The 22517-nt window shown below is 37.5% G+C and overlaps 2 protein-coding genes across 5 annotated transcripts; both read left to right on the top strand.

The window, feature by feature from the left end:
- Nucleotides 1-47: 47 nt before the first annotated feature.
- dnajb5 (DnaJ heat shock protein family (Hsp40) member B5) lies at nt 48-15196 on the top strand. Of its 2 annotated transcripts, XM_081714156.1 has the most exons (5): nt 48-178; nt 1652-1904; nt 5161-5798; nt 6360-6445; nt 12728-12860. In XM_081714156.1, exons 2-4 carry the CDS (start codon nt 1694-1696, stop codon nt 6426-6428), a joined length of 918 nt encoding a protein of 305 aa, XP_081570282.1. In that variant the 5' UTR covers nt 48-178; nt 1652-1693; the 3' UTR covers nt 6429-6445; nt 12728-12860. The 2 variants fall into 2 exon arrangements, with proteins under 2 accessions (XP_081570282.1, XP_026884531.1); XM_027028730.3 differs by lacking the exon at nt 6360-6445 and having other exon boundaries at nt 12728-15196.
- A 1404-nt stretch (nt 15197-16600) lies between these two features.
- Nucleotides 16601-22397, top strand: LOC113589204 (aldo-keto reductase family 1 member A1-A). Of its 3 annotated transcripts, XM_081714155.1 has the most exons (5): nt 20171-20409; nt 20963-21159; nt 21388-21460; nt 21723-21726; nt 22018-22397. In XM_081714155.1, the coding sequence occupies exons 1-5, from the start codon at nt 20206-20208 to the stop codon at nt 22257-22259; spliced, it is 720 nt and encodes a 239-aa protein (XP_081570281.1). In that variant the 5' UTR covers nt 20171-20205; the 3' UTR covers nt 22260-22397. The 3 variants fall into 3 exon arrangements, 1 of the variants encoding a protein (XP_081570281.1); XR_003411937.2 differs by lacking the exons at nt 20171-20409; nt 21388-21460; nt 21723-21726; nt 22018-22397 and adding exons at nt 16601-16720; nt 18866-18931 and having other exon boundaries at nt 20963-21097; XR_014123759.1 differs by lacking the exons at nt 20171-20409; nt 21388-21460; nt 21723-21726; nt 22018-22397 and adding exons at nt 17930-17996; nt 18866-18931 and having other exon boundaries at nt 20963-21097.
- The last annotated feature ends 120 nt before the right edge of the window (nt 22398-22517 follow it).

Here is a 22517-nt window from a genome sequence, read left to right as displayed (position 1 = left end):
CGCCTATGTTTTATAGCTATATAGTCCTACTCATTACACCTATGAAACCTAACGTTCCCTCCGCTTTGGAGGTGGATGGTGGGGAATCACTGTACAGATCTGAGGGCGTGGCTAAACGAATGGAGTTGGATGTCAGGCAAACTACAACCGCCAGTCAGCAAAACGATACTCGGACACGGTAAGCTTATAGGGTTTTAACGTTTTTGAATGATTACAAAACAACTGCTCATTTTGACTTGTGAATACCCAGATCTAAAATGTAATGTGCGTGTTGTACCTAAAAGGCAAGAAAAAGCATATCAGTGTTAATGGTATCTTAGGGATTTCAGTTCTCTGGCAATTTAAAATTTCATTCATCGTGTACAAATTAATTCTACTTGTCGGCATTTGAGCAACCGATTCCTTGAGAGGGCGAATTGATTCCTTCCAGTAGATCTGAACGGACACTGATTTTTGAGCATATGGATTGTAGGCTACAGAAATAGCGGCTATTAATATAATAGACTATTGTGCGATAAGTGAAGTTAGTAAGTTCGTGTTGTTCACTGAAATATGCTAGGTCTAGTCTAATTGTGTTCTGGTGCAATACATAGAAAACTATTAACGCTTAAATAATTACTGGAAGGAGTATTTTATTTAGCTTACTGTTAATGACAGGCTGTAAATTCGAGGACTTGGGAAAGGCTATCACATATGTGGTTTTAGAGCGTTTATATATTTTTAAAGCGAATGTTCACAGGCTACAACGTAAACATTCACAACTGCAATTTCTGAGACTGATTAGGCTATAGTGTATGCTATCCAATTTTATTTCTGATGCCAGTGTTAAATAGTGGGGAATCCTTTGTCGTAAACGACAGTGCTACTACGAGGACACGACATTTTTGTGAGGAATACCATGAGACTACAGCTGTCTATTTTAAACGACAGTGACGTCAGAAATGGCGAGCTGTCGCCCACCTATTTGCTTTCTTCTTAACAACCATGAAATTAAATGCAAAGTAGCCATAAAAGAAGGATAACAGTGTACTGGGGTACGAGAATCCGCGGTCGCTGCGGCAAACCGGCTGAATTCTGCATTGGCATTGGCGAGCATCGTAGGATTTTCACGCCCACATATGCAGGCTCCACTATTTGTTCACCTCGAAATGTTTATTCCTAATTTTCTCCCGTTTACATTCAGAGGTTTAAACCCTATTCATGGAAACAATTTGTTTTATAACGGATTTATTAAGTTTCCAGTCACTCTGCAGGTTGGACCGCTCTTCAAAGCGGTCTTGTGTTAATAGCATCAGCTGGGTATCTGCAGTGCCCTTTAGGATATAGCCACATTGGAGCTTGCTTCAGTGTAGCCTGTCAGTATTGAAAGAAAGCTGTCACTGCTGTTCCAGGTAGTGGTAAACTGCTAGTTACTACTCACTTCATAATCCCAAACTGCATTTTGTATCAGTGTATTTTACATCCTTATCCACAATTATCCAAGCTCTAATTCAAATTCTTTTTAGTTCAGTTTGTTGTTCAGTACTGAATGTGACTTTGTGGGCCATATAATTCTCTTCTCACTTTTCATAGGCCTTCTTTGCCGTCACTTATGTTCAGTTTGTCCTTTCTTTTTGGTTATAAGAATAACCTGCCTTTCTCTTGTCTCCAGGCTAGAGAGGGTGGCTCCAGAAGGGCACTATCAATTGAAGCCATGGGAAAGGACTACTACAAGATCCTGGGCATTCAGTCTGGTGCCAATGAGGAGGAGATCAAAAAGGCTTACCGAAAAATGGCCCTCAAGTTCCATCCAGATAAAAACAAGGAACCTAACGCTGAAGAAAAGTTCAAAGAGATAGCAGAGGCATATGAAGTCCTGAGTGACCCAAAGAAGAGGGTCATCTATGACCAGTATGGAGAAGATGGTAAGTAGAACAAAATCCTGCCTGTTCAGGGCAACAGATATTCAGTATGTTTCACAGCTCTGAGAAACGTGGCACTGTGTTGAAGAGCAGCAAATGCAATAAAAACAATCTTATAGAACAGTCATTCTTGGAAGGTGTTCAAATGTCTTTTTGGAAAGTTTGAAATTGTATTTGATGATTCAGAATTGGATTCATTCGGTATAAATTGTTCCTTTTGGTTTGCATATCTCTCAGGCAGTAGCTAAAAATGCTGTATCTTTCCCTTCACTGTTTGTATGTTACCATAAGGGTTTAATATACATGATAGCCAGTGTCCTAATCCCCAACTACTAGAAGTCTGCACACTTTCATGGACCAAAACATAACCCTGTGTTTATATGAGTGCAAGACACAAAGTGTTGGTCTTTAAAAGGAAAACCATCTTCTTAATGTTACAACACAGAAGATTTTTACAGTATCCATATTAATTTACTCCCCCAATATTACTTACAAAAGGATAACTAACTCTTGTAAAACATCTGGATTCTTATTAGTGTTTATTTTTTAAAAAACATTAGCAACAACAACAGAATAGCTCTTACCTCCCAACCTTGCATAGGCTTTCTCAAGCTATAGAGCTGCTTTCACAGGATATAGAACTATTTCCACAGATCAGGGAGCTACTTCCAGAGGTTATAGAACTATTCCCACAGATTATAGAGCTGCTTCCACAAGTCATAGAGCTGCTTCCACAGGTTATAGAGCTGCTTTCACAGGTTATATAACTATTTCCACATATTATAGGGCTGCTTCCACAGGTTATAGAGCTGCTTCCACAGGTTACAGAACTGCTTCAACAGGTTATAGAGCTGCTTCTGCAGGACATAGAGCTACTTCCACAGGGCATAGAACTCCATACATGCTAACTTTTAAAGTTTTATTTATTGTTTACACACTGAAGTTGATGTTCTCAAATGCAGTGGAAGTTGATGACAATAAATGCAATGAAAACAATAAAATTGTAAAATTGAGCAATAAACTAGTCAAGCAAGTTATAATCAAACATATGCTCTTTTTGTACAACGTTGCTGACTATTGTCTCACTGCATTAGTGGAACATCAGAGTGGTGTGTGTGTGTGTGTGTGTGTGTGTGTGTGTGTGTGTGTGTGTATATATATATATATATATATATATATATATATATATATATATAATTTTTTACAGTATCTTACATTAGAGGAACAAAAACAAAACAAAGTCCCTTATTTTAAAACACTGAGAAATGTGCAGAAAATATTTTTTGGATTTTTTTATTGGATGCTGAATCTTCAAATTGGTTAAAAATGAAAGGAAAAATGTGTCCAGGATTTCAGAAGGATTTCAGCTGATTCCCATATACATACCAGGCCACATGCCAGGATGACTCATACATCCTTAGACAGGTTTATATTCTTGCCTTTCCCATGTGAGCAGAGAGTATTGGATATGTGAGGAATGCTTTGATGTTTGTTCTACATCCTATATGCTTTACCTTTTTGCATAGGCTATAAAATTGTTGGAAAGCCTCAGACTGTTCTAAGAGATAGTGATTGCAATTTGCAGATCTAGCAGCAGTGAAACAGATTCTCTTTTAGGGTAGTTTCCCAGTCATAAAGCCATTCAAATACTTTATGCACCACGTATTTAAAACTGGGCTTCAGAAAACCTAACAAAATGTATCCTTGCAGTTTAATAGGGTTTTTTTTTTTTGTTTTTTTTTTTACTCAGTCAACCTCAAACATGACATTAAAACACTGGGTTAACTGGGTCTATTTAAATAAAGTTATGATTGTTTCCATTTGACCCAGTTACAGTTCTAATGATGGGCTTGTTTTGACCTGAGGAACTAATTTCTGTTTCAGAGTAACCTCAAAGCATGAGAAAAATGTATAGCATGATATAGCTTTACTAAATTTGTAAGGTAGCTTGCTTAGATGACTAGCCCTTGGTCCCAAAAGTTGCATTATGTGCCTTTATTACAAACCATCAATCGTCTGCCTTTGCAAATGGGTGCTAATTTTGTGGGACTTTACAGAGGAACTCACAGTTCTGTCTTAATAGACATGTTATCCCTATTATTAAAGACAGTACCTAACATTGAATTGTGCCTTCATCTTGTTTTGAAAAAGTTTTGGTTAAACACTGCCTAGATCTTAGTACTGAGAGACACCTGATTTAGACCGTCGTTTCAGAATATTTTCTGATTTTTTCTTTGATTTGAGTCACATGTTCTTTCTGACCTTCAAGTGCCAGACCACCAGGTTATTGGTAGGGAATTCAAAATAGAAGTGAGGTTTGTGTAAGAGAATGTCTGTGTAATGTACCCATCTGTCTGAATTTATGCTGTCTTTTCTCAGTATTTAAATACACAGAAACACTTGGCAGGCTATGCTATCATTTCAAAATGGATATGTATGAGCAGTTACAAAAAAAAAAGAAAAAAAAAAAAAGAAAATCAAGTTCACTCCAATGTCATGGAGTAAACCCACACCTGCCCTACAGTGGGTTTATCTGTCATTATATCATGGGCATATCCTTTTTTGTTCTTTACATTTACATTATTGATTTACAACATTTAGCAGATGCTCTTGTCCAGAGAGACTTACAATAGGGCATTGCTGTCTCCAAGGTAGTAATATTTATGCCAGTACATTAGGCCAGAGTCTAAGGATATCATTAAGCTGGAACCCTGTCCGAGAACAGTTACATAATATACATTTCCATGCTGTCATGGAAGAAGAGGTGAGAGAATATTTTCTGAATGAAAGAACTGTTTGCTTATGCTTAAACCCACATTAATTTACCACAATTTGATATGTAAAACCATGCTATGTTATGTATCTAGCAAGAAATTGTCCTTGCCCTATTTTTCAGTAGGATAATCAGATGTTTTTTGTGTTGCAATATTCAAGTTTTTTCTGTCTGCTTAATAAAAATGCTAATTAGCAAGCATCCACGTTTCCAGAATTCAGTTTTTATGATGATGATAGTGATGTAGTATATATATGAATATATGATAAGGCTGAGTTCAACATTATTAAAAATGCATTTATTCACCAGTCTTTGGTATTCACACTAGAATTAAATATCTTCCATTTTATCACTATTAAATAATAATGAACAAGTAATGAACTGTTGTCATGGTAGTCTGATTAACTGTAGAAAGTTTTGTATTTATGGGACATAAAGGTAGATATCCTTATTTTATGTATTATCTCACATTGTTTACCATTTTAGGACTCAAGACTGGAGGAACTGGCACGTCTAGTGGACAGGGGAGTACATATCACTACACCTTTCATGGGGACCCACACGCCACTTTTGCCTCTTTCTTTGGAGGCTCTAACCCTTTTGATATTTTTTTTGGCTCTGGACGTCACAGAGGTGCCAACAATGGCTTTGCAGATCATGGGGACCATGACATGGACATTGACATGGACGGAGAGGACGACCCTTTCAGCTCGTTTAGCCACTTCAGCTTCAATGGCCTCAATGGTTTCCATCATGGCGGCGGTCGAAGACACCGCACTGAGCCTTTACACAGCAGCAGAAGGAAGGTGCAGGACCCTCCCGTGGTGCATGAGCTGCGGGTGTCCTTGGAGGAGATCTTCCATGGATGTACCAAGCGAATGCGAATCACACGCCGCCGCCTCAACCCAGATGGGAGGACAATGCGGACAGAAGACAAGATCCTAAATATTGTCATCAAGAGAGGCTGGAAAGAGGGGACCAAGATCACCTTCCCCAAGGAGGGCGATGAGACGCCTGAGAACATTCCAGCTGACATCGCATTCGTGCTCAAAGACAAGGGGCACCTGCACTTTAAGAGGGATGGATCCAACATCATATATACTGCCAAAATCAGTCTTAAAGAGGTATGTGCTCACTCCTTTCTTTGTAGAAGTAATGGTGCTTTCACAGATGAAATCTGGTACCACAAGTGCAATTCCTGGAGTCCACTAGTCTACACAATAGGTTGTTGTTTATAATCATTATCATTATGTGCTTTACTTATGTAGCTTGCAAGGTTGCTTTACAAAGTATGTCAGGAAAATTAAGAATACAAAAATCTAAATAATGACAGCATAAGAATGAGAAACACAGTACTGCATGAATAAGAAAATATTCAGCTGAGAGCAGTCATGGAGGTTGAGATAATGCATTCCAAAGTTTATGGGCCATGGTGCTGGATGACCTACCACCCATTGAGGAAACCTGGTGTGTAGTAATGTAAATGGTCTTCTGAGGACCTAAGGATGAGAAATGGGATGTAGGGTTAGAGAAGTTCAGAAAGACCAGGAGCAAGATCATAAAAAGCCTGCACATGCTTGAAGAAGAGAAACTGGACAATTTAAGTATTTGGAATTAAGGTCACACTATTAATTTAATTATATTTATTAACATCCTTTTCACTTTTTTCTGTGATTTTAACTTAGGAAAGTTTGCATCCACCCAGAACTTCAAATCAGAAAAGGATATTGTCATCACCTGTATTAATGGAATGACTGGAGAATCATCATTGGTAGCAGTGGTGAAATTACCCCTAACATATCTGCTTAACAATAAAAGCTGATACTTTGACTATAGATGATTTGTCCCAGACATAGCATGTACAGTGCATCTGGAAAGTATTCACAGAGCTTCACTTTTTCCACATTGTGTTATGTTACAGCCTTATTTCAAAATGGATTAAATTCATTTTTCCCTCGAAATTCTCACACACAATACCCCATAATGAATGCCAAGCGTCGTGTCTGGCGGAAACCAGTCACTGCTCATCACCTGGCCAACACCATCCCTACAGTGAAGCATGGTGGTGTCAGCATCATGCTGTGGGGTTGTTTTTTGGCAGCAGGAACTGTGAGACTAGAAAGGGTTGAGGGAAAGATGAATGCAAGGATGTACAGAGGCATCCTTGAAGAAAACCTGCTCCAGAGCGCTCTGGACCACAGACTGGGGTGAAGGTTCATCTTCCAACAGGACAATGACCCTAAGCACACAGCTAAGATAACAAAGGAGTGGCTTCGGGACAACTCTGTGAATGTTCTTGAGTGGCCCAGCCAGCGCCCAGACTTGAACCCGATTGAACATCTCTGGAGAGATCTGAAAATGACTGTGCCCCGATGCTCCCCATCCAACCTGATGGAGCTTGAGAAGTTCTGCAAAGAAGAATGGGAGAAACTGTCCAAAAATAGGTGTGCCAAGCTTGTAGCATCATACTCAAAAAGACTTGCGGCTGTAATTGCCAAAGGTGCTTCAACAAAGTACTGAGCAAAGGCTGTGAATACTTATGTACATGTGATTTTTTTATATATTTGAAACAATTCCAAACAAACTTTTTCTGCTTTGTCATTATGGGGTATTGTGTGTAGAATTTTGAGGGAAAAAATTAATTTAATTTATTTTGGAATAAGTCTGTAACATAAAATGTGGAAAAAGTGAAGTGCTGTGAATACTTTACGGACACACTGTATGTGATAAAGGGGATAGGACAAAGATCTGATCCTTGGGGTACACCATGACTTATTGGGGAGGTGGATGATTTATATTTGCCTAAGGTGATGAAATATATTATTTTGAAGTGGTATGATGTGAACCATTATAGAGCATATAGGCAGTATAAAGTTCAGTGGAAAGTGAGGATAGTTTTCTTATATAGGCATTCAGAACACTAGCCAGTAACCTTCGATGTGTGGCTGGAACCAGCCTGGTCTTAAATGGAAAATAATAATAGACTTTTATAAACTACAATGATATGCCTAAATGACTTATTTCATGCCATATAGTCAGCAAAATATAGGCTAATAATGCTTGTATGATAGTTTGATTGGGCAAAAGCCCAATGCATTAAGCATGTCCCAGTTCTCAGCAGGTATGGAGATTCACTTGGACACCAGGGTTCATTTATATTTAAAATATTTTCTGTGGAAAACTTTTTCTCTGTTTCTGCACATAACTTTTCTGCTTTGTCATTGTAAAATTGGCATTTATTTAGAACAAGTCACATCAGTCTGGATTTATTCTTCTTCATTTTCTGAACATTGTTGAAGAATATTTTTCTTTGCTGGTGTATTACAATTAAAAGGAGTCAGTACAATAGACAGTCAGCAGTACAATAGACAGCAGAGTCTTCATTCAGAGTCAAGTGTGTAGGAGAAACCATGAGATCTAGTTTAGATTAGATCTTGAATATGAGACCAAAGGCTAATTAAAATGGGGCAATCGCAAAGCAACTGTGTTCCTGTATTTCCTACAATACTACGTTAGATCTGAAGTTTAACACATGAATATCTTAGTAAAGACATAATAAAAGGTATTAAGCAGACACATCATGACTTTTAAGAAAAAAAGTTATTTTTCTATAATGTGCATAATTGCAAGCTTATTAGATTTCTCAGAGATTACATCAGAGTCTAAGTTTGTACTAGCAACATTATCATCATTCCATTTAGGAAGCATTGAAATATGTCTTATGAAAAGTTATTAAAGCCAGTGGAAATGTTCTCGCTTTTTATAACATCTATGAAATGTGTACGATGAGATTGCTAGTTGTCATAATGTTCCATAAGTTGTTAGTTGTCATAATGTTCCTTCAGGCTATTGTATGCATCACTCTTTTGGAGCCACTGTATAACTGTATAGAATGTGCTTTCTGTCTTGAGGGCTGAATGGAAAGCTGAAAGAGGGGGAAAGGAACTATATGAATTTCAGCTGGAGTTCTAGGAGGTTATGGTAAAGAAGGTAAAACACAGAGAAGGATAGTGACAAATAAGGGATATATTACCTAAGAGAGGAGCTTCAGGCTTGGTCTTTCTCCCAAACTTTAATTATTGCAAAGTTTTAGACTGATGGTTAATTAGCCTGCAGTAATGCATGATTGGGCCATGATGAAGAGAATGGAAGCCTTCTCCAGAGTTTTTGGAATGTCAGAGGAGGATGGGCCTTGCCTTTGTGTCTTGGTTCCACATGCTCTAGGGAGTTTTTCCTTGCCATAGTCGCCCTCAGCTTGCTCACTGGGGACTTGGATTCGTGTAAAGCTCATGTGTAAAGCTGCATGGTGACGATGGCTGTTGTAAAAAGCACTATATTAAAAATAATTTGACTTTGAAGAACACATGGGCGCACATGCACATACACCATCTTCCATTTCTTCATACAGCATTAAGTCAACAACAGAGCCAGCTTCTATTTTTTTTTCTGTTACCTGGGATTGCACATTTTACAAAACCTAAATAATAGCACACTTGAAAATTCCCTATTCTGCCTTACACACTATCTCAGGAGACACTGGGTTTACATCCTTCATTCAGTCTCATTTACAGGTAGATCAAATGAGTTTGGTTATTTTATCAATTGACTCCTGTCATTCCATGGAGCACTGAGTCCCAGACATAGATTAGTCCAATTTGCAGTGAACCATCACTGCATGAATTTAAAGGTAAGACAGAGGGCCTAGCTGGCATCAACTACACGGTGCCCAAATTAGCTTCTGAAGCCTCTTTAGGACATTATACTTGTGAACTTTACAAATTGGAGTCCCTTCTCTGCTTGGTCAAGGCCAACACTTAATTTATCCTCTCCCACTACAGTGTGAGAGCCCAAGAATGTTGTGGTGTAGTGTCATGCACAACATGGCGTGGAGTCCTTACTCTGGCGCGGAGTCCTGGATTTGAAAAGGCAGCGCCTGCAAAGTCGAACGGTGCGGCCAGAATTGTCGTGCAAGTGTGGCAACGGCCGAGGTCTGTGTATTTTTGGTCATAGGTTTAATTGCGAATGCTATTTTTGAGGTCACATTCTGCTGAATCAAAAGAGAAGGAAGGTCAGTGAAGGAAATATATACATAGAAAACTGTAAAGAGGCACAGATAAGAACAAAGTTAGAATGAATTAATGGTCACATTGGAATTAGCTTGTTATCTTGGAAAGACCATGTTTGGAGTAGAGGAGTATCAAGTTTCTTTAAAATCTCTTTTTAAACCATAAATAGCCATCTAGTTTATGTGGCATTCCCAGTGCATATCAAGACAGACCTGATCACATTGTTAGAGGTGTTAAGGACCTGGAGTGTCATATGAAAGTAATGTGACTCAGGCCAGCACCTCCTCATTGGTGAATTGTAGACCTGGTACACCCTATCTCCCCTGCAGTACACTAAACCATAGCTTCACACATTATTTAATAACTGTTTGTCTAACTCGGGATATGAGATGAACCTATTTACAATCCCAGCTTCTATGAGTCTGCATTTTGACTATTAATTCATCTGTTTAAGAGACAGCTTATCTTCAGCTTTCTTGCCCAGAACTTGATTGGTAGCCTGTGTACTCTAGACATTTGCCATTAAATAGTGATTTGTACATGTAATGCTAATGACTGACGTTCTGTGAAACTTATGATATTCCTATATTACTCTGCTGACTTAGAACAAATATCAACCGTCTAGCTCTTCAATCTCAGCCTTTCATTAAAATACCCTGATGTCTCAAGTCATCTTAATATATTTCACAACTTCAGCATTATTGTTTTTAATGTTTCTAATATGAATGGAGGGATTTGTTCGCATGGCTGTTTTAAAGATGAGTAGTCAGGTGCAATTTAACTGAATGACCATCTCAGTCCAGGTAACATATGCCTTGCGCCAGCTCATTCAAAGAAATCTCTGCAGGGCCTTCAAGCCTTTATGAGCAGAGCCCACTTTACCAAAAATAGACTAGACTGCATTTAGCTTAGTCCCTTGTCTTGATGTGTTGTGACATGAACTCCACAGCCAATGTAAAATGAAATGGAAACTTTTTTTTTTTTCATTTTGTGGATCCCCTAATATGGGACAGGACAGTGTTTGAATTTTCCAGAGGATGGCATAGATATGGTCCTTTTCATCATACTTATTAAATGCCCACTTTGGAAGCTGATGAGAAGTTAATACAGCTATAATATCATAGAGGCTATAAAAGTGTTATGCCATCTGTTGGGCACAACATGGGCTTGCCAACTTGTCTCGTAAATCTTGGTTTGCCTGTTTATCGTAAACACATTCACAGATAAAGGTCTGAGGCAAGTTAAATTTGTATCAGCAGCAACATTCAGATGCATTTTTTAGCTTTATTTATAATACAGCCATTTTAAGGTATTTTAGGCTGCACTGTAAATCTATACTGTGAAATCTTGAAGCTGGCTTCCTAAACAAAGATAGCCTTAGATAGCCTTAACCATAGTTAAAATGAATTCATGTTGAAGTCAGTTCATTTTAGCAGCTAGCCTTGTTGCTGTTTAGTGCTGTTTAGGAAAACTTCAGTCCTGGGCCCTCATTCCTCATTAGGTCAGTTGTGGAGTTTTCTGGCACACTGCCAAGGCCAAATGTTAGCATGAGGCTCAGCCACAGCCATCTTTCCACGAATGCCCCCACCCCTCTGCTGCTGGAGCAAGAAGTTGATGTCATTGCTAGCACATACTCCTTGCCTCTTGGGGCAGCTGCTGCATAGCACCTTAATTTTGTGAGTGAACCATGGTCTATTGAGCGAAAGAATATAAGCTGCCCTTCATAAACTGAGATGAATTAATGGTGAAAAAATGCATATTAATGGGAACTGGAATTTCTATCACAGATTTAATCTCTTGGATTTAGCCAGCATATCTTCAACATCCAGAGAAAGATTGTTGAGACACTGGCTAATGTTCAAGGCTCTAATGCATGGGAGATTAGGTTCTGTTATTTACTTTAAAAATACTTTATCAACTCTTTTTCCTATGATTTAGACCAATGATGATTTTGTTCAGTCATACTGTGCAGTTGAGGCCTCCAAATATAAAGTTCTTTTAGCCGATTTTCTTAAATCCGCAGGCATATATGACATTGATTAAGGAATATGCCCAGAGGCCAATTGAATACTTTTTTTGTACTCATTGATGGTTGAAACCTTTCTGACAAACTTGCCATCTATTTATGACCTCAGATGATTCTTCAGTTGCTCCATCAGAGCTGAAAAAAGCAGCAGCTAAAATTAGCTTTCAGCATACACGATTAGCCCCTCTCTATTTCTTATTCAGACATCAAACAGTCATTTATCCACATTTATGTAAGGTAAGCCATATACTCTCTCAGACATTAAGGTGAGTCATTTTGAGATTCTTCTTTTTCCAAGTCCTGAGTTCAGACTTTATTATTTTAGACATGCAACCATGTAACCACAGACAGTATTTCAGCCTTCTAAACAAATCCTGATCTTATAAATAGCCAAACAGTGTGACATGGACACAGAGGTGTGATTAAAGGAGCCCTAGAAGTTCGTAAATCAGTATTATTTATATTACAAAACATAAAATTATCACTTATCTCCATCATGTCCAAAGAGATACTTATTCATTCATTAATTTACTCATTCTTATAAAGTGATTGAGATAACTGAGATGATACCTCAGAATACATACCTTTTAACAGTAATGAGCCTTTTTTTCTCCCTCAAAAAAAATTTGTTAATAAATGTCTACTATTCAATGACAAGTCATCCTTATAAAATGACATTTGTTCATGACATGAGTGTTCACAGTACAAGACTCATATGCAGTGTGTTCCAGAGCATACTAGCATGGTACATGTTAGATTGTAATCTGTGTTTGTAAACTACATATGCTAGTTATTTACCTAATATTGTCTAATAAAACATTTGCGTTCATCAGATATTTTTAAAATTGCAAATAGGAAATTACCTTATAATAGAACTTCATATTCTCTTGAACATTTCTTTCTAATGCATCAGTACAGCTGTTGTCTGACGAGATTCTCCCAATCCATCCATTTTCCTCAGGCCCTCTGCGGTTGCACCGTGAACATTCCTACCATGGACAACAAAGTCATCTCGCTGCCTTGCAATGACATCATCAAACCAGGCACCCTCAAGAGAGTTAGAGGAGAGGGCTTGCCATTTCCCAAGAATCCTTCCCAGCGTGGCGACATGATAGTGGAATTCCAGGTGCGCTTTCCGGACAGGATACCACCTCAGTCCAAAGAGATCATCAAACAGCACTTACCCCAGTCATAAAGGAGTCTCATGGATATACCTTACTTTCTATTGTTTCACAAACACTAATATTAATTCAAATGAAAGGGAAATGTGCAAAAGGACAGAAAGTTCTCTTAATATTTTATGATGGTTTTAATTAATTTAATGTTTTTCTCTTCCATAAACAAGTGAGAAAAGATTTTCAGATTTCTTAAGCAGTTTGTTACAAAGGCCATATTTTCCACCCCTGAGCTGTTTTTTCACCTTTAGGAGTAGACTGGACTTTCCCCTTTCCATGCCTGCCAAATATCTTTTTTTCCATAAAGTTGACTTGAAGGCAAACATGAAGGAAATAAAGATTTCTGCTTGTTTATTTAATGAGAGCTTGACAGTGAAGTTATGCTTATTTTGAAGACAGTCTTGTTTCTTTGTTTAGCTCTTACATTTGATTTCCCTTATTTAAAATCATATGAATTTTTCAGATTTAAACAACAATAACAAAAAAAACAATAACAGATAAGCCTTTTGGTCCTTTAGAGTGTTAGGCAGCCATACAGCCAGGAAGTTGGACCATAACCATTTGAAACATCTGTATACTCAGTAGTTTAAAGGTGCTTTGTTCTCTGTGACCAGATAATTAGGTGCTGCCATTTATTACAAGTCCTTAAAGGTGGGTTTACCACATTTGCTAATCGCAGAATCTTTGAGTGCCTTAATATGGCTCAAACAAACAGTTCCTTTTACACTAGGCTAGAGGGTGCTCTTACATCTGGTGACATAATCAAAGGTCTGTAGTGTTATCACCTCAACCAAGGCCTATTATGGTACTGTATGCTCCACTGAATAAGCAAATATTATTGTAAAGAGTGTCAGTACAAGTTTAGCATGCTTATGCTTTAACAACCCTGTATCCATGCCCATGAAGTCCAAGCAGAGCATGGTTTGTTTTCCAAGATATTGTTCATTATGCCCATAGTCACCATAATTTATTATGCCCAGCAGTATCCATTGAGTCTGATGCACATACAAATGAAAGTTAGAAATGACATTGGTATTCTCTTGGTCACAATAGACTTTATATAAAAATGCTTAAATATTCATTAATATCAGTGTTAATGTTTTTATATAGGTTTTTTTAAAATGTCGTAGGAAGGAATATTATTTAAAATCTATCCTCAGTATGGACTTTATTAGACAATCATGCATCTTTGTCATATTGGGTTGAGGAAAGATTTGAAAAATTCATATTTAGCTTTGTATATAGTCAACATATATCAATGGAATGTAACTTCATAATGATTCATTAGCTATAAATAAAGTCTTGTCTGAAAGTAGTCAAAGCACTCTGAGTGCCTATTTCAGAAAATTGTGAAGTCAAAAGATGGTTATGGTAGGTTGTATTGCTCTTTAGCTACATGCGCACAGTTGTGAATAGAACATTTGTTGGGGGAAAAAAAGGCCATGCACAAGGGTGGGTGGGTGTTTCACAGACATTTTTATTTTTAGATTCTAGTATGACTTGATGAACAACATTTTACAATTTTAGATGTGCAAACTGCATTCTCAGTTTTCTCCCCTCAAAGATTTGTATACATTTATACCCCTTACAGTGAATTTTTGCAATATAAACTGCGTTTGAGTTCTTTTCTATGGACAATGAAGCTTGAATTCACATTTCCATACTGTCAGGTTCTCTAATACATTCAGAATTTATCCACAGAACAGGTAGTGTTAGAAGTGTGTCCATAGTTTTCAAGAATGCAGTTTTTTTGTTACCCCAGAAAGTGGATGCACATGAGGTTACCTCCATATTTGACACTATCTTTTATCTTAAATCATTTTTACATATATGATATTTATATGTTTGGCAATTGCTATGATGTGATCATTTGGGATATTGGACCCTTTGGAGAGTATGGTCCAAAAACAGTTACTTTTAGCTCCTATGTCCCAGGTCAAACATTTGAGTCTTTTAAATATATGTCTCAGTTTTTATATGACCTTATAACTAAGTAAATCCAGTTTTGTAACTGGGTTCGAAAATGTGTGGAAATTGCTAAGCAAGTAATGTTGAGTGGAGATAAAAAAGTGTCGGTTCACTGTGATTTCAAACAGTGTTGAGGCCTTTTGGACTGGTGCTTTGGCAGGGCTGAAGCTTTTCAATGCGTTGGCTTTTGTTTTCCATGTTTAGTAGTCAGGCTACATTATGTACCTTTTGGTGTTAAGGAAAATCGTTTTACAAAGACAAGAAATAAACCAAAAACCTTGACTATATTGGCTTTTGTGTGATGAATATTGAACTGCCTTTTCAGGTAAACTAAGGTAAATAATAATAACAGTAAATAAGCATCATTTTGCTACTACTACTGAGATGTTGTTTATGTTATTATCACAGCAAGGCAACAGCTGGAAAAAGCAATCTATAATAAGGCCAAAGTGGATTTATTTTATTTTACTATGCCAATATATAACGTTGTTGTTTTAATAGAACATTATAAATGCCTGTAATGCGTGGTGGCCCGAGTGCCAGGACGCACAAACTCCAGCGACTGGGACGTACATTTGCTTACATATAAACATAAAACACTAACGACACTCAGTAATTACCCACGATTAATACGAACATGAAACGGTTAACATTTAAACACGGACGATAAAGGGAACATTACAGCAAAACATTTACGACGTTACATCCACACTCTACGTCAACAATAACCAACGACGCTCTATTCCCTGACGTGGGTTTAAATACGCACAGACGAAACGAGGTGCAGGTGTGTGCAGGCGTGGCCACAAACGAAAGGCCTCCCACTGCACGTAGCTGGCCAAACCACGTGCCTCGCGGGAGGCGAGCATTCCGTGACGATACCATACTAGGGACTTAAAAATATATCACTGGTCTATGTGACATATGTCTCAATAGATATTTAGGTAAAATATTTTGCTTTTAATATTAATAACTAAGTAGTTAATGGCACCGGGTTTGTTAAAGCATAGTTAGAATATATATTAAAAAAAACAACAATTCACAGTATTTTTGTTGGAATTCACAGTATATTTTGAAAGAGCCAATTTTATCTCAGTCACAATGTCAGAAGTGTGACAGATCAGAATTGCTTTGCTTGCTTACATTGGACATGTGCTCTTAACTCCCGGTTAAAAGTATTCCGAATGTCATTACACTGATGACAACTGGAATGGCCTAAGGACTATCTTCCCCAAACATCCTTAAAAGGGATGTTAGGAATGTGTTTAGGTATGCATGATGTCATGCTTTCTACTGGGAAGCTAAAATGGGAGATTGCATAGGTTTCCAAGTACCCCAAATTTCACTGTAATTCACTATTATTTGAAAATAAGTGAGAAAACACAACTTCTGGGAGAATTTGACCTCGGATTTCAAGGTAAGACCCAGTTTAGACACTGTTAACCTTCACTACTTCACTATAAAAATGAAAACTGGTGAGTGATCTATGATCTATGCAGGCATGCATCTTTGATGATGAAACAGTTAAGCTCTGGACACAGTCCAGTTCCTAAAGGTTGCCCACTGCTGCTGCCAAGTTCCAGAACATTCTCTCAGCTCATAGCTCAAACCCTGTAGTGAAACAAGCAGCATCTTTCCACTGACTGGTACACGTGCTGTTAATATCTTTCCACTGACTGTTAAATGTGCTGGTAAAACCTTTCCACTAACTGGTACACGTGCTGGTAAAACCTTTCCACTGACTGGTACATGTGCTGGTAAAACCTTTCCACTGACTGGTACACGTGCTGGTAAAACCTTTCCACTGACAGGTAAACTGCATGACATTTTACAGTGTCACACCATTATATTGTACAAGGTGTGGCATTTCTATGGATTACTGCTGTATGTCCCATGACTGCAATCTCATTTAATTATTTGAACTGGTGATTATAGGAAAGCCTTTAAGTCTAAATTAAATCTGAGGGCACTTTTCATCAGCACACATTCTGTGCTCTCTCTCTCTCTCTCTCTCTCTCTCTCTCTCTCTCTCTGTGTGTTGCCATAAATGTTTCATTGGTTTGTAAAATCATTTTACATACCAAACCAGCTTTAGAAATTTCAGAATTATTGACTGCCATCTTGTGAAAAAGAGAAGCACCTTCTTCTCTGCATTAGGAATTAAAATGACTCATGGAGACAATTAGTTTGGATTTATGCAAGAGTTGTAGGTGGCATGTAACGTAGGTGACGCATATCAAGGTTTCCTTTAGTTACCATCAGCTGCTAGTCTGAAGCTGTTCTTAAAACAGTTGAGGTAAGGATCTAATGATAAATAACTTTAATGTTATTTGGGATATGTTCATAAAGTAGTAATATAACAATTTTGAGCTGACACCTGGCTATCAATAGTCCAGGGTGTTCTTTTAATGAAGGTAATTTTCATCCTTTCACATTCATTCCTTCATTGTCTTGGTGATGTGCTACACTGTATCAAAGGCCTACAAAGGCACCTAATGGACATGTGACAGGCTCTTTTAAACTATTTGCCAAGCGAATGGAAAATGCTTTAATCATATATTTGAGTAAGCACATACTTATTTTTAAAATGTATTTCTCACTCAGTTTTATGAAGCATCAGTACCCTTATTTTTTCCTCTTTTGTTTATGTGAATCAACTTAAATGATGACCACTTCTTTGACAGAGTACTTGCATCATCTTATGCTTAAAACCAAACAAGTGCATAGACAATTATCAGCAAAGCTTTAAAAGGCAGATCAAAAAATCTGCTTTTTAAAAAATAAACAATCCTACTGCATAACCTCCTCACCCAGTAACAACACATCACATTTAACCAGCATAATATTTATAGATGTAACAGATGTTATAACTATAATAGGACTGTTGAAATTAGAGGTTAATCCTGGCCTTATAAAATCAAACAGTACTCTAGAAGGTTCCTGCAGGGTTTTTTTCATCAGTGTGGGTTGACTAAGACAGTGGGCTTGCCTGACCACATAAGGGAAGACAAGTGGGCCTTGCACTGAGCTCACTGTTGACACAGTACTTGGAGCACGTGTGAGAAAGACATCTGCGCTGTTTGTCTGGTAAGAGTGGTTTGGCCAGCTAAGGAGTCCTGAGCACCTAAGAATGTACCTCTGCCTCTATTCAGTATGCAGCATTATGTTGTCAGTTAGGCTCTTTGAGAGACCAACCCATTAAAAGTTTAAAAGTGCACCAGTCATACCTGTTCAACCAGAGTAAAGTAAATTTGAGGATTGTTACATAAAGTACTGAAACAGAACACAGGGCTCTTTTAGCACTTATAATAATAACTAAATTGACACTTAGAACAATAGTCTGGTCCTGAGTTCATGACTCATTTATTATATAAAGTGGTTTCTTAGTAGCCTGTAGTATGGCCAATGTGTATGAGCTCATGTCCCTTCCTTACTTTATAGAATCTTTAGAAATGTCTTATGTATACGTTCAGTAATCTATCCAAACAAATTAAGAGAATGATGAGACTTGGCAGATATGATTTGATATGAAATTATATGATGTGATTTGACTGATCTATTTATTTGTTTTATGCTTCAGCTGCCACTAACACTACTAACTCTCCTTGTGGACTTGTTGTGTTACCCTTTCAATGAACCATTACTATGCTGACATAGACTAACATGTCTAACATGACTTGAAAAGCTGAGGCATAATCTTCTCTTTGCATTATCATCAAGTCATTCATATTATTTGAAATATTTTGACATCTACCCTTTGCCACTGGTTAAATTGTGAACAGAAATATTCTTTTACTTTCTGTCTATTGACTGTATAGAGTTACTGAATAGAGTTAAGTTACTACAAAGGAGTAGTATTTAGTAGTATTTCTCATATTATTTATCCTTTTGGATGTTGTACTGGTGTCCACTAGCTTTGAACGCTGTTGTACTTTGGATTTTCCCCTTCCCTTTAGCTAAGGGGTAAATGAAAACTTTGAACTCGTGCTTTTCACAACTGAACCAGTCTGAAACATAAGAAGGTAAGAGATTCATGATAATATCCAATGCATACAGCATTTAAACCAGTGAATTGTTAAAAAAAAATTAAGAAACAGAAAGACAAACTGGGTTATGGGAGTGAATGATTAATTTTTCTTAGGATTGTGCTTAGCAGTAGCATGAAATAATGTCCTATTGAGAAAGTCAAACAAGGGACCTAACGTTAATAATTTCAAACAGTGAATGCAATGTTTAAAACTTTTGTTTACCAAAAACGAAAGCATTAAATCAGCAGATTGTGTTTCACTACACTGATGTAAATGGTCACACGCTGAGATGATCACTTTTAGCTGTTGTCGCTTACTGTACCAAAAGTACATTTTAATCACTATTATAAAATATTCTTTATTCGCTAGGTCACCTTCTATGCTTAGACACAATTTACCTTGAACGTGTTTTCCAAATTGACATAAACTGCCTGGCCAAAAAAAGGTCACCACCTGGATTTAACTAAGCAAATGGTCAAGAGCCTCCCATTGGATAATTACTGCATGGGTGATTATGTTTCAGTGGCAACAACTTATTTAACCCTAACTGATGTAGTGAGTAGCTTCTCATTTGTTAAAGAACCATCTCGAAACACACATCCTGTGGTCATAAAAAAAATGTTAATCTGTTTTAGAAGGGTCAAATTATTGGCATGCATCAAGCAGAGAAAACATCTAAGGAGACTGCTGAAACTACTAAATTCGGGTTAAGAACTGTTCAACGCATTATTAAAAAGTGGAAGGACAGTGGGGAAACATCATCTTTGAGGAAGGAATGTGGTCGGAAAAAAATCTTGAATGAACGGGATCAGCAATCACTTAAACTTGTAGTGAAATCAAATCGTAGAAAAACAGCAGTAGAACTCAGGGATATGTTTAATAGTGAAAGTAAGAGCATTTCCACACACACAATGCAAAGGGAACTCAAGGGATTGGGACTAAACAGCTGTGTAGCCTTAAGAAAACCACTTGTCAGTGAGGCTAACTGGCAAAAACGGCTTCAATATGCTAGGAAGCATAAAGCTTGGACTCTGGAGCAAAGAAGGTCATGCGGTCTGATGAGTCCAGATTTACCCTGTTCCAGAGTGATGGGCGCATCAGGGTAGGAAGAGAGGCGGCTGAAGTGATGCACCCATCATGCCTAGTGCCTACCGTACAAGCCTGTGGGGGCAGTGCTATGATCTGGGGTTGCTGCAGTTGGTCAAGTCTAGGTTCAGCAACATTATGTGCCCAAAGAATGAGGTCAGCTGACTACCTGAATATACTGAATGATCAGGTTATTCCATCAATGGATTTTTTTCTTCCCTGATGGCACGGGCATATTCCAAGATAACAATGCCAGGATTCATTGGGCTCAAATTGTGCAAGAGTGGTTCAGGGAGCATGAGACATCATTTTCACACATGGATTTTAATGCCAGAAAAATGGATGACATTCTCAGCTTTGGAAAGCACAGACCTGTGGTCAACCAGGTATCATTAGCATAATCAGAGTTAGCATTTTTTTTAGAGTTAACATTTAGTTAATTTTAAAGGGGTTTATTTGCGAGGCTTGTGCACAACATGTTATTTGATGTAAATAGACTGTTTGCAGTTTCAGTCATTACTTTCAAACATCGCCTCTGAATAAAAAGGAGACAAATAAAAAACTAAATGAATTCTCAATGGTGGGTCTCCACTGGGACTAAAATTTAATCAAACCCTAGATTAAATAGGTGTCCAGGAAACTTCAAGACCTCTCGAAACTTCTCCATCTCCAGAATTGTTTTTAAGGTTACTTTAAGTTAGCTTCATTAAGTTCTGGGGCCAACATCCAAAATGACTCTTGGTCACCTCCTCTGCAAATCTTTCTTATGGTGAATCAAAAGTCTTTTAACAGAAAAACAGCATCTAACCATCTCAGACATTTAATTCTACTCTATTTCTGCTTGCTTTATTTAATGTACATTTGTCTGAATATAATTTAAGACTATAAGTTAACTTTTGCCAGATCTTAACTGTTCATATTTCCGACTCTCTTCCCAAGGTGGAGTGTCATCCATATCTAACCCAGTCACAGATGTTGGCTCACTGTAAGAGTCAAGGCCTGGCACTGACAGCCTATAGTCCTCTTGAATCTCCTGACCAACCGTGGGCTTCTTCTGGAGAACCGGAGCTGCTGGACAACCCAAGGCTGCTGGATATGGCAGCCCGCTACAAGACCCCAGCCCAGGTTCTCATCAGGTGAGAGGGTGGATACCACACTGGGGCCTTTCATCCAGAATTTAAGGCCCACCTTCTAGTAGAAAACAATGCATGTATCAGTGTGAAATTACATTGCTTATGATTGTGACATCTATCCCCATTATAACATGTAAACAAGTAAGAATCACTAAGACTGTAGCTATCTGTCTCTTTTTATGCAGCTCTGTTTATTATAGCTGTAAAACATAGTGGCTTTATGTTGTACAGGTGGCATGTGCAGAGAGGAGTTATTTGCATCCCAAAAAGTGTCACTTCATCTAGGATTAAGCAAAACATTGAGGTAATCTCTGACATACACATTTTATAGGTACATTTTTAAAATATAAAAATATGGCTTAAATTATTTTTGACTATTTTATTGTTTTAAAATGGTTCCTCTAACCACCTATTTTTCAAAAGGTCTACTTCTCAGATTCTAATTAATTTTGTCTTAAATATTATGCCACCTTGTGGTCATTGACAATATTGTCCGATCCGTATTGACAGATAACTATACAGTTTTGTCAAGTTTTACTATTCAGATCCTAGGCAACAAGTTATAGGTGTGTGATATTTCCTTTGTAGACCTACATCTGCTGACTTTGGTGATATTAAGCCTAGCATTTTCCCCTTTATTAAGCTATTCCAGTCTGATTCCACTGTAGCAGGGAGAATTAGTTAGGGTTAGAGTCTAGTTATTCAGCCCAGGTTAGGAATGGATAGGCCTGATTCAGATTATATATGGTGTGGGCAAAAGTACTATAAAGGAAATCTGAATACTTTCAACATAATTGCACCTGGAATCAATTATATATCATTAGATTTATTACAATCATCTTTTTTGTTCTTTGAAAATAGGTGATTTCAGTTTATCGCATAAGGACATGAAGCAGATTGAGTCCTTTAACAGGAATGAAATACTTATTCCAACTATAGCGGTGAATCTTGCACCATTATTAGAAACATTAGAAACCATTATTAGTTTCGAAGTAGAAACTTGCAAAACAAAATTAAAATGTTTCATGCACGAACATGATTTATCGGTTTTCAAACAGCAAGAAGACTACAGGTTTGATTTACAAGAGATGTTATTTATCTAACATTCATTTGGACTATTTGTACTTTTAAATGCAAATAAAAATTAGTACATTTCTTACAATATACTGATACTATAAAGCAGACACTAGCCACTCCAAAATACAACTGCTAACATTGAAGTAAACAGTCCTACCCAGTTCTACAAATTAACGTTAGTCATTTAATGCACAGGTTTACATTTGTCATTCAACCCAATTAGGACTGATTCCCTGGGACAGTACACAAGTTGTTTTACTTACTGATGTTAAAACATCCAGGCA

This window comes from Electrophorus electricus, chromosome 5, assembly GCF_041902795.1.
Source record: "Electrophorus electricus isolate QZ-2024a chromosome 5, ASM4190279v1, whole genome shotgun sequence".
In the NCBI taxonomy this organism is placed as follows: domain Eukaryota; kingdom Metazoa; phylum Chordata; class Actinopteri; order Gymnotiformes; family Gymnotidae; genus Electrophorus; species Electrophorus electricus.
This window is presented reverse-complemented; position numbering and strand designations above follow the sequence as displayed.

Coding starts and splice junctions, on each gene's coding strand:
- LOC113589204 (XM_081714155.1), top strand. CDS start 20,206: ATGATCAGGTTATTCCATCAATGGATTTTTTTCTTCCCTGATGGCACG. Junction 20,410..20,962: donor ACAGACCTGTGGTCAACCAG/GTATCATTAGCA, acceptor TCTCTTCCCAAG/GTGGAGTGTCATCCATATCT. Junction 21,160..21,387: donor CCAGCCCAGGTTCTCATCAG/GTGAGAGGGTGG, acceptor TATGTTGTACAG/GTGGCATGTGCAGAGAGGAG.
- dnajb5 (XM_027028730.3), top strand. CDS start 1,694: ATGGGAAAGGACTACTACAAGATCCTGGGCATTCAGTCTGGTGCCAAT. Junction 1,905..5,160: donor TGACCAGTATGGAGAAGATG/GTAAGTAGAACA, acceptor TTACCATTTTAG/GACTCAAGACTGGAGGAACT. Junction 5,799..12,727: donor CCAAAATCAGTCTTAAAGAG/GTATGTGCTCAC, acceptor CATTTTCCTCAG/GCCCTCTGCGGTTGCACCGT.